Source organism: Kryptolebias marmoratus, linkage group LG2 (assembly GCF_001649575.2).
Source record: "Kryptolebias marmoratus isolate JLee-2015 linkage group LG2, ASM164957v2, whole genome shotgun sequence".
In the NCBI taxonomy this organism is placed as follows: Eukaryota; Metazoa; Chordata; class Actinopteri; order Cyprinodontiformes; family Rivulidae; genus Kryptolebias; species Kryptolebias marmoratus.
Genome location: NC_051431.1, coordinates 25443281 through 25458031, shown reverse-complemented (window position 1 = coordinate 25458031; position 14751 = coordinate 25443281). Strand labels below are relative to the sequence as shown.

Here is a 14751-nt window from a genome sequence, read left to right as displayed (position 1 = left end):
GTTAAGCAGCAGAACTAGCTCTGTGAGCTCTGTTAGCAGCAGTTAGCATACAGGAAACGGCACGCTGCTTTCAGCGACACCCGGTGTCATCACAAAGTAATGTTTAGTCATGGGTCGATCACTGTATGCAAGTGAAGAGTGAGGCAACATTTAACTAAATTTACATCTACTTATTTTTGTAATTAATTGTTTTAATGGTACTTGTATAGTGTATTTGTTTAATTGGTTTAGTTGTAAGCATCAACCTACTCCTTTACATACAGATAACTTTTTTATGTGGGCCAAAATGAATGACTGAATGAATGAATGAATGAATTCCAAGACGACCGATTAATCGATTAATCGAGAAAATAATCGCCTGATTAATTGATTATTGAAATTATCGTTAGTTGCAGTCCTAAACTGGAGACCTGTCCAGGGTGTCCCCGACCTCTCGCACAGTGACTGCTGGGGATAGACACCAGTTCTGCACGACCCAGAAAGGAGAAATGGGTTAAAGAAAGTGAATTTTTCTATTATCCACTTAGCGAGCAGGCTCTCATCTTGTCTTGCCTCCTAAATGAGCTGCAGCCTCCTGACTGTGCGGAGACGATTAGGGGAAAAGGATGCTCGGCTGCATTCAGAAACTACAACATTTAAGACCAAGCACAAATTGATTGTTGTAACAAAACAGTCAATGTCCAAACAATGTGCATGATTTGGAAGAAAAACACTCAAGTTTTGTCAATATATAAATGTCTGAGAATGGATGTGACAATAGCAACCATCAGATCAGAGAAGAGGAGAGCTGTCCTTAGTCATTTTTTCAGCAAATTCTTCCATATGAAAACACACCACAAGTGTTTATTAAATACATTTGAGTTGTATGTGTGGAATCAAATATTCTAAAACAGTTAAACAATAACAACTGGATTTATATATACTTAACATATTATGATATTTCTTTCTGTAATCTATCAACTCTAGTTTCTGCCCATATTGTACTTTTTGGTTTGAACTCTTGCGATTCCTTTTACATTTGGAAGTCAGCTCTGTTACACTCCTCCTCACTGGTTTTTATGTGTCCACACTTTAAGGGTGACACATAAAGTGGGTTTGTTAAAACTAGGTCAGACAGCCCCAGGTGTTATGCTAATGTCCGAAGATGTGTGGAAAGCTTGTACCCGAGTCTGTTACCTCATGACATCTCTGATAAGAAAAGAAGAAAGTAAAGGGAGTTAAAGGAGCAGAAAATTAGAATATGCTCTAAAAATAGGCCTGTTCCTACCTTTAGCTCTAAGTTGGGCATAACTAGGTTGTGTTGTCTCCCATGTTGAGCTAATGTCTGTGCGCTGCACATAGAACCACAGAAATTCATTGAGCTGCAAGTGTGAAGGTAGGAGAAACTGGAGGGAACCATCACCACTTTGCTGTAAGCTGTCTCACCTGACTGTGGGCAGACAAACTGACGCGCCAGCATCTCAGAGCGTTTACCCCCCCCTTCTTCTGCTTTGTTCTCAATGAAGTGTTAGCTTAGCACTCCCACTTGCCAGCCTGCAAAAGTGTCGAGGGCATTAGACACTCACCCTTCTGTAAGCACACTTTCCCACACATCATCTTCTTTTAGTGTGTCATAAACCTGTCAGAAACTGGTCTTATGCTGTTTCAGAAAGGATGCAAGCTTTTGAGGAAGGAGAAAAGGCACAATTTGACAGTTATATGATAGATTGGAGGAAAGGGAAAGATAAAGAAGGTGGAAAAAAGCTTCACTATTCAACTAACTAAAAGGAGCAATCCATCCATCATCTGCTGCTTGTTCTGGAGTTTGGGGATGCCGTGTGTTGAAGTGAGCCTGACTATATCAGTCAGTACCTCTCAACCTCATGCACAAACTCAGACTCCTTCCTCACCAGAGAGGTGACATTTCATGTTCCACGAGCTAGGGTCAGAGCACCAAGGCTCTGCCACCCATAGCACTACGCACCTGACACATACGCCTCTTTTACACGGGCCCTAATTCAGAAGTCTGGCTCTACTCCACTCTACTCTGCTCGGCTCTATAAAGAATGCATCACGTTTACACCGGTCAGTTTAGTCGGTAGCAGAGGAACACCTCCTCGTGTTGCAAGGCCAAGGCAAGGTCGCGGCGCGGGGGGGTGCGCTACCGAAACTTAGCGCAACTTGTGTAAAGCGCTATGGACAATGTTGGCTCTGTGTTGTTGCTGTTTTTTAAACTTATGGTGATTTTCCTGAGACTTCAGGAAGAGAGGCGCAGTGGAAGAAATGCTCTGGAGGCCGCGATTGTTGCGCGGAGTAGGACAGCTGTTATCCGCCGAAGGTTTCAGGCTTTACAGCGTCTTCAGCTGGGGGACGAACTGCATAAACGTTGCAGGGTAAGCTAACGCTGTTGTTTATATTCCTACCGTTCGCTCTTTATGCTTGCATCTGGTCACACCCACGACCAATGAGTGAACAGGAGCTAAGCTTGCGCCGCCTACGAAGCAGGGCTGGCCCAACTGGCCCGACTCCGAAGCAGGGACCAAAGAAGCAGGGCCAACCTCGAAAAAATGCAGATGTAAACGCGCGCAAAGCAAGCCGAGTAGAGTGGAGCTGGGACCTTTAGGGCCCGTGTGAAAGGGGCAATATAACCCTTCCTTCAGGTGGTAGGCCTACAGGGGCAGCTTATTTGGGTCCAGCCCAACTGGGCCCCATGAGTGAATGCCTGGTCACCAGGCGCTCGTTGACGAGCTCCTCCCACAGGCACCAGGGTGGGGCTCTGATAACTCATGTCCAGGCAAGGAACATCAAGCCCCTTGCTCTTTCTTGATTATACAAGTGTTGTGAACTGCTCTTTGTCTAGCCTGTCACCTAGGACATATCTGCCTTGGGATACCCTACCTTGCCCCCGACAGCATAACTTCTAGGATTATTCAGGCACACAAACTCCTCCAACACCATAAGGTAGAAAAGGCAAGGCGCAAGCAAAGATGAATTATTTAGTCAGTTTGTTTATTCTACATCCATCAAGTCCTTAAGTAGAATGTGTCAGGTAGGATGTTTTATTTGTACATTCATCATGATTTGGGCCAGTAAGAGCGTGTTGTAGATGTTGTTAACTTTATTAGAGTTCCTTTTGGACAGAGGTAAAAAGGCCTGCTGGCTGGCAGGTATATCTTAGTTGTATGTCTCACCAAATACATTGTTATGTAAGGCAGCACACAATTCGGTGTATACAATGTTAAATCCTCAGTAATATTCACTAATAGCAGATGTTGATAGGCTACACTAGGCTTGTCAAATAACTGCACTTGATTATTAGATGTGGTGGAACATGTTTTGGTTACAATTTTTTTTTTTGGAATTGGACACAACTAAAATGTCTTTTTAACCACAACGGAGACCACTCACCAGTGCTGTTAGTCAGTTAAACCATTTGATGGAGAGTGTAACTCCAGTGTGTACCTCCCATTGGTGCTCATCAATTTGTTAGACAGGGCCATTTGTCGCTCCAGGCAACCCTTACCATGGAGACCAGCATGTGCCAGCAGTGATTGGCTGGTTTTCAGTGAGCAGAATCATCTCCACACCACCTCCCTCAGGAGAGCAGTGCCAAGAGGTGCTAGTGTGTGTTTGCTTTACTCCAAGTAGTTGTGTTTCACTTCCAGTACTCAAGAGGTGATAATTACCTTCCCAAGTTACAGATACAGGCAAATCTGTGGGACGCAATGCTGGGGCGGACAACTTGTCTAACACGAACGTCGGTTGAAACTAGAGTAAATGTTCTCACTTTTTATAAAACCGAAAAACATTTTCAGCAGAATTTATTACAATTTATAATTGACAAATTGGAAATGTATAACATTAAATTATTAGTTTGTCCTTTTAGATATTTTTTTCAACAGATCTACAGATAAGCTGTACTTCTAAGGCATCACTTTGAAATCTGGACACCTTATAATGACGTACGACATGTACATCTGTGACTCTACACTTATGTTGTGAGGATCTGGTTTCCATGGCAACTGTTCATATGTTCAGGCTGTTCTTGTGATAGTAAATGAAGTGACTTCATGCATCCAAACACATCCATGTTTGCAGATATTTTTAATGTGGACAAAGTGTGTGGTGTTGAGGCCCCTCCATGGGAGCAGAGTTAAAGGTACTCTTTGCACAGTCATGAAGGCTGGTCTAAAAACCTCCAAAAAGGAACAAAATCCCCACTGTGGTTTTTATTTCTCATAATGATGGTTAATGTGTCCTGTTAAAAATTTGTAAGCAAAATGTGTGACAGGATGCGAACCATCAACTGCGTTTATTTATCTAAAATAGACTTTAAAAAATGACATCCAGAAAAGAGTCGTATGTTTGAATGTCGAGCTGCCCTGTTTGATCCCTGATATTTATTCTTGAAATAATCTTTCTCACTCTTTTTTCCTTCGTGTTTAGCAGCAGATTCACTTCATTCATTCTACCTAAATGTTTTTTCCGAGATTCTATGCTTGTCCAATTCTGCCATATGTGAGTCGAGTTTTGACGTCCTTTTCAGTGGATTCTGCCAAGTGCTTAATTTTCACTGAGTGTAGAAAACCCAATGGAAAAACTCCTTCAAACTGCACCATTTAATATTGCTCACAATAACCTTTTTTATGTTTAATTTAACACTTTGCAATGAGTACCTTTGTAAACCAGTTACTGGGTGAAGGCTGAATGGAGACCACTTGTCCTACCAGCTTGTATTCTGGTGTGTTAGTGCACTGACTTGCCTTCCCAGTCTGAGGGAAATAAGATGTTGGACTAACGTCATGTTATTGACATTCAAATTATTTCACCAGCTGCTTTGAAGGATTATCAGCTGAACGGTCTCAATACACACATCAGTTCATACTTCTCGTCTTTTTGTTTGGAACTTGTTGATGTGGTTAATAATGAATTCACTCTGCCACATGTCCCTGAGGTGCCCTCAGACAGACTTTTCATTTAGCACAAGGCAGTCAAATAAATCCCACTCGCTGATTCTTTCCGCCTGTCAGCTGCTGGATTTCTTCATTTCGCCTCAGTGCTGCTTTCAAAGGTCACTTGACAAACCATCAGTCCATCCGTCGTCTTTACCCCAAGCAGAGTATGAAAATGGTTACTAAAAACGTTTCTTATCTATCAACTTTTTATTTTTTTGGAATATTCAGTCATTTTCCGGTTCTCGTCCAAACTCGACTTTAGACCAGCTCCTGTTTCCTGTAAGCTGAGCGCATCATTCAGTGCTCATGCAGCCAGAAAGACAGCAGTTTTTACCCACGGTAATGCCTGAGGTTATTTGACAGCCCTATTCTGTTCCAGTTTGGTTCCATGAGCACTCCTCAGACTGGATGTTCTGTATTTCCTTCATATTTGTTCCGCTGAGTTCTCAGTTTATGGTAATGCGGTGCACTTTTAATAGACTGTGGAGAGGAATGGCTCAGTCAGTCACCGAGGAGGCTTGTTTGGATTGTTTTGTGTGTGTGTGTGTATACACATACTCATAATTGTGAGTTGTGTGTACCGTAGTCTTTCAGCACAAACATTTTATTGTGCAGATGGACCTTTCGCAGAGCTCACATTTTGACTCGTCACAGAAGACGAAGCACAGATGTATGAATGACTGTGTTGCTTTTAATCGAGCTTTTGTTCATGCTGTTTCACTGTCATGCTTACTGGGTAGTTTAATGGAACTGAGCCATACGTTGCTCTGTTTGTGTCCCTGTTGTGACAAGTACAAATCTGTGGTACAGTAAGTGTTGGCACAGTTATTGTCAGCACTGCAGTAATAATGTAAAGCAAACACAAGGGTCAGTAACTCGTGGGGGACCATGCACCAGTGAAGCTTGCTGCCAAAATAGTAGGTGTACAGATGTGGCTTTAATGTTACGATTTACAGCTAAATCTTTCCAGCCCCTTTGGACAAAGTGGTTGCATCAAAACTAAACTAACATCTTTGGCTATCTTTGTTTCCAGTTAAGACTGAAAAGTTGAAGACAGACCAATTAATTTTAGCTTGTTTTTTAAAGAGGCAATCAGTCCTTGTAGGTAATGGAGGAAAAAACCTTTTCTTAGCCAAAGGCCTAACCTGTTGGCAAAATGTCTCATGAACCAGTGGACACATTTTTAATCAAACATTCAGAAAGTAACCTCTGGATGTACATCTACAACTAAATAACTTTTCAAGTCCATCTGATTTAAAGTGGCAACAACAGCCAACAAACCTTAAAAAAAACACAAATGGCTGAAACTCAGTTAGTTTTCGAGATGATCTAAAATTTGCTGTGGTAGTAACCGAGACTGATTCTCAATACATAATCGGAGCACTAACACATTGGCAAAATTTTAAACAAAGATCCTGTGCATTTTATGGAGTCAACTCTCTGTCAACAAACTATTTCAGAAACCACTACATGGATTTTAATGAAATGCTCACAAAATAACCATTGGACGGACCTTTTCAAGGATAAGGGGCGGCCAGGAGGTAAGGGTTTGTCCTGTAACCAGAGGGTTGCCGGTTCGAGCCCACTCAGCTGTTGTGTCCTTAGGCAAAACACTTCACCTGGTGGTGGTCAGAGGGCTTGATGGCGCCGGTGTGATGGCAGCCTCACTTCTGTCAGCCTGCCCCAGGGCAGCTGTGGCTACAACGTAGCTTACTGCCATCAGTGGGTGAATGATTGTAGTGTGAAGTGCTTTGGGGTCCTTGGACTAGATAAAGTGCTATGCAAGTGCAAGACATTTACTGTAATTTTAGGAGTTAACCCATTCAAGATGGCCACCACAGCCACAGCTAACTGCTAAAATGTGGTGTGGTTGTAGCTGAGAGTCATTCACACACATACCCCAAGTGCGTAAGAGAATCTTAGTCTTAAACTCTGTCATACAAGGTAGCAGGCTATTTGCATTCCTTCAAATGCAAGATTTTTTTTGTCTTCTCTGTTATGTTATCTGTTGGGTGTGTATTATTATTTTTTGTGCGAGTGTAAAAACCTTTCCTCATGTCCTTCAAACTGTGTGCGTGTAAGAAAACATCAGAGCAGCAGGAGGGTTTCTTCACCAGATGGTGCATCCAGGTGGCGTAGCTCGACATTGGTAAAGGGGAAGGCAGTTAAGAGTCTCTGACATCCAAACATCACTTGACTTTCAAGATCAGTTGGAGGGAAATTGGCACGTTCTGCAGATGCACATTAATAAAAGCGATGATGTGTACACATTGTAAATAATTTATTTTTATCGGCTGCTGTGATCGTTTCCTTGTGTATGTCTGGATGGCAGCATAAAGGAAGGAGCAGTGAGTTCAGTGTTGTGGAAAGTGTTATTTTGACTGTTGCAACACAGTTTTGGCATTAGTTTGTGAAGCTAAAAGCAAAATGTCTCTCTGTCTGTAAAGATGGCAGAATTAATCTACCCATCTTCATCTCTACAGTCCGAACTGGAAACACCACTGTTGATAAATTTGTTTGCATTCACCATTATCAGACTGTATTCAGTCACTCATGCCACACAGTTATCTTAATCCTGAATTAGTACTCCTTAGTAGCAGTGATTTAGTTACACACAGAGATGCATTTTATGCACGCTTCAGTTAACTCAAATGAATTCAAAAACATGTTTTCTTAAAGACGTGCAATTTAAAGAAAATCTTAATCTGAAGCTGCCATCAAAGATCTCTGAAGTGGTCTTTATGTTCTGAGCACAAACAGTGTATTAAAGAGATATTCTGATCATTTAGAAGTGGGGGTTCTGTTAAAAAGTTGTGAAGAAATGATATATCGCCAGTAGTAGATCAGTCTTTGAACAGTCTTCAAGTTTAAATCCAACAGGACTAAAGAGCTAGTCATTAGTCCAAATACAGCCAAGACCAAAGTTGGTTGCTTCCGACTTAAAATGCCTCCAAAATGTTAAAACCATTAATTCAAAAATTGGCATTATTTGTAAATACAAACAGTGGCAGCAGCATTGAGCTGTAGCACTTCTGGTGTTGCCTGGAGAAAATTCTGGCAGGAATTAACCATGTAATGCAAACCTGATGGTGCTGTAAAGGTTTAAATAATAGCGTTAGCGTGAACTGCCGAGATTCTTTCATCTTTAAACAGGAATTCGTTCAGAGCATCCAATATGATCCTCTGGACCCATCAATCTGGTCCAAGTGGACACACTTCAAATAGGATTGCCGTCTTCAAAAAGTTCCAGTCTTAAAAATGTCATTACAGTTCAAGCAAATGGTGTTATTTAAACCTTTTATGCTTCCGTCAGTTTTGCTTTACTGTTATTTTTGCAGAAATAATATAACATTGTTGCCAGAATTAACCCCAGGCTGAGTTGGAAGTGTTGCAGCTCGCTGCTGCCACTTACTTTTGCAAATAACCACAGATTCTTTCTTGATAAAAACAAACCAACAACAACAAAAACTACAGCTGGTGAGATGATAGTAAGCTTTGGGAATTTTAAGAAAATAAAAAAAGCACTCTTCAAATTGGTTGGTAGTTATTTGAGTTTTATTTGAATATTCTTTGATTTTCGCCAGTCTAATTGATACACATACTGGCAGTAAGGTTGATCTCTAAAAAGCCATTTCTTCCATTTTATTGTTTGTTTTTTTTATTTCCTCAAAAAAACTACAGTGGCAGAAACAGACGCTGGGTTGCTCAGATTTGTCTTTTAGGGAGAAGGACAATTTGGCGTGTCACTACTAGGTTCCCATTTCTTTTAAAATAAATGAACAAATTATTGAAGTATTTGGAAAAAAAACCCTTCTGTTCACTTATTATTTATTCACAACTTTTCAACATAATTCCACTCCAAAATGGCCAGATATCCCTTACTTCAGCGTGGCATTCACGATCCTGATCAAATAATCCCGATGTGTTTCCAGTGTTTGTTTAATAGACAGAAGAGAAGTTTACATCTTGTATTTACTGCTGGTATCATCACTTATGATGCCGATGTAAAACTGTATCAGCAGATTCGCTCCCTGCAGTTCACAGCGACCATTAAAGCTTCGAGCTACGCTCTGAAATCTGTGCCATGAGAGAGAGCTGTCATAACATTTTCAACTGTCTCACAGCGGGGGCCCCGGCACAGCTCGTTCCCGGAGCTCTTTGTGGAAATGTGATGTATTAATGAGGCTGTGAGGAACCGAGGACCTTAACTACATCATCTGTCCTGTTTTCTCCCTCACAGCGGAGCCCCTCCCCCTCATGGATCTGTGCCGACGAGTAGCCCGACTCGCTCTGGGCCGGGAACGCATCCATCATATCGAGACACTTCCTCTGCCACAGACTCTGAAAAACTACCTCCAGTACCAGTGACTGCTCACGCACAGACCCAGACGGGAAGACACGGAGGCCCACCTGACGCCGCCCAGCCGAACTTCAACGCCACCGTCAGATATCTGTTGATGTGGACGCAGATGTTGACCTGGAACAGGTGGTTTCAAAGACGCTGCAAAGTGGTTTGTTTACACCCTGAGAGGGATCACAGTTTGGATGGTTTTATCTCTTGCTTTTAAGCTTTTCCAGTGATTTATTCTTCTTCTTCATTTTTTTTTTTGCTTCTTTCTCCTATTGATTTATGGAGCTGATGTGTGAGATCATGTCATTAGCAGGAAGCTGGTTTAAAAAAAAAAACTTGGAGTCAAACCACATTTTCACACTCAGAAAGGCCTTACACGCTGTGGGTTTTGGGTGACAGTTTACACAGACGTCTGCTCTGCACAGACTCAGCAGAAGCCTCAGAAACACGTTGGTATTTATATTTATGTTTCCCAACAACACAGCAGGCGCTGTGGGGACACAACAATCCCTGCAAGCCACAGGAAAGAGGCAGTGAGTGAGAAGGAGGGAGTGTGCACACAGAGTTCTATTTTTGTTAATGTGCACACTTCGCAGCACACGTGAATCACATTTCTACAGTGTATGGAAACAAAGTCCACACTGTCTGTAGCAAGAACACGACAAGGGAGAAAACAGCATCTCCAGACTGGTTTCAATCTTTGGGTCCGTTCTCTCCTGCCAGCTTCTCACTTTTTATTTGAGTTTTTTTTTGTTAAAATCCAGTTGAAGTTATTTTCAATCAGTTTTATTAAACTGGAAGAACTGTGTTTCTGCTCTCTGGTTCACTGATGGACCTTAGTCGTAAGGTGAAGCTGTTTTTTTTGACTGCAAAAAATGTGCCTGCCCTGCTACAGCTAACATTCAGTCGAAGCAGCACACCACAATTCTGTCATACAAGAGGACACTTCGTTCCTCACCCAAAGTTTGAAATGCTGCTTTTACAAATCTATATTATATCGTCTTACTGTTAGGTTTTTATCTTTGATTTACTTTCTAAAGTTTTGTTTCTTTTTCTAATTGAAATATGTTTGTGGGATACGTCTCGCATGCATAGGTTGAAGAATGTGCTGCCATAAAAATGTTTTTAAATGTGAATATGAATAAACTCAGCTAAACTAACATCGGCTGTGTGTGCTCTTTGAATACCAGGTTCGGAGGAGTGATAAAGTCCACACCGATCAGCTGGTACTTCTGCCTTTGAGCTGCAGTTTTTCATGGATTAGATGCAAAATGGACAGGATATGTTGGGGGGAACACGTGGGCTGGATGAGTGTGTGGTGGTTAGTGCTGCCGCCTCCCAGCAGGAAGGTTCTGGGCTCCAACCTGTCGGCCTGCTGAGGAGTCTCCCCGTGGAGTTAACATGTTCCCTCTCCGGCTGTCCAAAGACATGCATATGCTCTAAATATTCAGATGGTTTTGCTTCGTTTTTTTTTTTTTTTTTGGAGGTCACTGGTAAAATGTGGAAGTGCTGTACTAGAATGGAAATTTTGACCTACTTCACAAAGGTAAGTTTTAGCCCAGCAAAATCATTCTTAATTTGGTTTAATTTAATTTAGAACCAATTAGTAAACGTGTGGGAAGAAAATGAGTTGCCCTCAATGCTGGTCTTGTTTCAGAACTGAGATGGACTGGCTCCAAACCAGATAACCCATGGCTTGATGGTCTTAAAGCTCCAGGATGGTGGTGTTATCAGTGCTTTGCTCCATTTTTCCTGTTCCTCAAAATGTTGTATAGAGAGCAGACTGTTGATAACATCATAATCACTCTGAAGGGCATCTACTTTAGCTTTTAGCTGCTTGTGAGATGCAGATGTCCACCGCTAATGCAATACAGTTGATGGGCAGTGTATATTTTATGCTTTTAAAACAATGACAAGCACGTCAAGACAGAAGGATTATTGAGCATGTGGGTTTTACCTCTGGAATCAAAGCACAAGAATGAAACACAAGCTGCTGTGGAGACGAGATCAATTTAAGTCTCCGGCCTCTTAATTGAGTCTGAACTGTAGAACGTCTGCCTCAGCATAAAAAAGCTGTTCAATAATGCAGGGACTGACCCTTTAAATTTGATTCATTTAGAAGTGACTTTGCTACATCTTTATGTAGCTGCCTCATGACACTGCTCGAATTCATCTTTCTGTCCTCTTTGTTTCTTTTTGTGTCTTTTCCACTACAATCCTCAAGCTGTTTAAATCCTGTTGCAACCGTTTTTCCTTGTACAAATACCCACTCGACATTTGGCCTAATCTTCAGCCAGCCTCACCTGCTTAGTCTTAAAGGAATAGCTTAGAGTTTCCAGAAATGACGTTCTGTGGAAAGCTTAGTGTCTTGTGAAAGTCTTCACACGCCTTGAACTTTTGCCACATTGTGTCATGCTACAGCCACAAACTTCGAAGTATTTGATTGGCACAAAGTTTGTATGCTCACAAAGTAGCATACAAATGTGAAGTAGCAGGAAAAGCGATGAAAATGGTTTTATTACTTTTTGTAAATAAAAATCAGTAAATTATGGTGTATTGCATTCTGCCCCCTTTACTCTGATACTTCCTTACTGAAATCCAGTGCCTTTAAAAGTCACCAAATTAGTAAATAGTCTACCTGTATGCAATTTAATTTCCGTATAAATCCAGCTGTTCTGTAAAGGTCTCAGAGGTTACAGAACAGCATCATTAAAACCAAGGAACACACAGGGATCAAATAGTTGAAAAGCTTAAAGCGGGGTTGGGTTATGTTACAAAAAGCTTTGAATGTCTCACAAAGCGCAAGTTCAATCAATCCCCTGTAAATTAAAGAGCACGACACAACTGCAAACCCACCAAGATATGGCCGTCCACCTAAACTGACAGGCTGAACAAGAAGAGCGTTGATCTGAGAAACAGCCAAGAAACCCTGTGGTGTCTGTGGAGGAGCTGCAGAAATCCACAGCTCAGGCGGTCCACAAATCTGCACTCTGTGGAAGAGTGGCAGGAAGAAAGCCATAAGGAGTCCTATTTGTAATTTGACACAAGTGATGTAGAGACAACAAACATATGGAAGAAGCTGCTTTGCTAAGATGAAACCAAAACTGACTGACTGGCCGACATTCAAAATGTGAGGCAGAAAATGAACGCATCACCCTGAACACACCATTCTCACTGTGAAACACGGTGGTGGCAGCAACATGCTGTGGGATAACGACGACCTGAAGCATCCAGCCAGATCTACAATGGAATGGGTTAGACGGAAGCATATTCATGTGTCAGAATGGTCCAGGTAAAATAACGACCTGAATCAGTGACAAGACTAAAGAATTGTTGTTCACAGATGTTGTCCATCCAATCAAAGCTTGAGCTATTTTGCAAAAAAAAAAAAGTTAAAATTTCACTCTCTAATCATGCATAACTCTAAAATGCATATTGTAGCAGACTCACAGTTTTAATTGCAGCAAAAGGTGGTTCTACGATGTACTGACTCAGGGAGTTTAATTCAAATGCATGCCACGCTTTTCAGATGTTTTTCCTTCGTTTTAATTTTATTTTTTTTTATTGAAAACTATATATCATTTTCCCTCCACTTCACAATCACACTTTAATGTGTGTGGGTCTACACAGGACTACACTGTAACCATGGCATGTATGCAACACAAGTAAATACTTTAGATACTTAGCCCCAGTGGCGTCACTAGGCCTGTTTTAGGGGGGCTTCAGTAGATTTATGTAGATTACAGAATATGGTTTTCAAACTGTGATGAAGTCACACAATTTAGAGATTTGAAGAGGTGTTTGCAGCCCGTTTTAGAATAAGTTAACCATTTAGCAGCTCTTTCTTTTGCTCTTTGCTTTAAGAGAACCAGTTGATACAGAAACAGGAGAAAGTGAATTTACAGAAAGTTTTGGTCTAAAACACATCTGACTGGTGTGTAGTTCGGACAGATGTCTCTGACTAGTTTTAGGATGACTGATTTTGTTGTCTGTACGCAAAATGTGACACAATAAATCTTGGAGTCCCCCAACATATTAGGTCTTATCTCCTGATTGACAGCTTGAGTATTTACAGTATGGTTGTTATGTCTGAATTCTGTTTTAAATAACTGATCTAAGATAGTGCTTTAGTTTAATAGGCTATAAAAATGCTTTTCTAAGTAGCTTAAAATAACATGTTGCTGAGCTTATTTCCTTTCATCTGTAGAAATAAACTACTGAAAACTGTAACAACAGCAGGGGAAGTCACCACTAAACTTACAAACTCCTTAAATCAGATTTTTATTTTTAAAACAAGTACTTTAAATACTTTTTTTCTTTTTTTACCCTGTTCAGATACTTTGGGTCATTTCAGCCAAGCGCAGGAAAGGCCACATGGTTATTATGGAAGCTCAAAATGTGCAGTAAATGCAGTATGCACAAAGAATGAAGCATGAACAATATAAACAGATGTTAGCGGTGTTATGGTGGTGAACGAGTGATAGGCTTAACTAAAAGAAATTCTGCTCAGCCTTGGGCCAGCCCCCATGGTACTCTATGTTAATAGCTGTCCAGTAAAAAGAGTTTCAGCATTCTGTTTGTGTGAACTGCTATGAAATTTTAGAGGTGGGAGTTGATTTAAGACTGTCCTCTTCAGTCTTGGCTGCGTTCATACTTGCTGTTAAGTCACCCGACTTTAAATTAGTTTTTATTTCTCCAAATTGACAACATGACAACAAGAACACCTACAACAGGTAAGCTACTGACTTTTCATAACCTTTCCACTGAACCTCACTTTAACAGAGTCAAACTATCCCAATAAGTGAGGCAAAAGAAGCCTTTACAATATACATGTATATAAAATAATCCTGTGTATCCTATTTATTCAAGTCTTTGACCTATTTGATGAACTGTAAGAGCCAAAGTTAACTGGATTGTTCATTTGGATCTACGGTATGAGAATCAGTGACACTGTTTCAGGAACTGTTCCTGATGTTATCGCCCGCCACCATAAGGTGAAAAGCAGGTGACAGCATTTGTGTGCACATGTTAATGTGTCTGTTACCAAAATATCTCATGAACCACTGGATGAGTTTTATAAGGACATCTATAAAAGTCAATCCAATTCAACATGCTCGCCATAGCTAATTACCACTAACCAACAGGAAAAATGGCTGTAACTGAGTCATACTGAATTAAGATTTGGTGTGGTAGTAGCTGAGAGTCATTCAAAATATACTCTGAGCACGACATCTCACAGTATCGCATAAAATTGCGCAGCGTTATTTTCAAGGTTCAAGGTTTGACCAAAGTGGCTACAACTTATTTCTGAACACAAGACAACCTCAGTCTAAAACTCTGGCATGAAAGGTGGCAGCAAAAAAAAAAAAAAAGACTGAACAGAGTTTGAACTGCTTGATGCAACATCTCTTCCCAGCCTGTAAACATTCGTTAAATTGTACTCCTGTTTTTGTTCGTGGGTGGAAC

The 14751-nt window shown here is 41.0% G+C and overlaps 1 protein-coding gene across 3 annotated transcripts in view; it reads left to right on the top strand.

The window, feature by feature from the left end:
* LOC108239340 (SPRY domain-containing SOCS box protein 4-like) overlaps nucleotides 1-10445 on the top strand; it is a 42895-nt gene extending 32450 nt beyond the window's left edge. For all 3 annotated transcript variants that reach the window (XM_017421997.3, XM_025007192.2, XM_017421998.3), the window contains exon 3: nucleotides 9175-10445. In XM_017421997.3, coding sequence (XP_017277486.1) covers nucleotides 9175-9302 — 128 coding nt within the window. In that variant the 3' untranslated portion in view covers nucleotides 9303-10445. The remainder of the gene's footprint in view (nucleotides 1-9174) is intronic.
* The last annotated feature ends 4306 nt before the right edge of the window (nucleotides 10446-14751 follow it).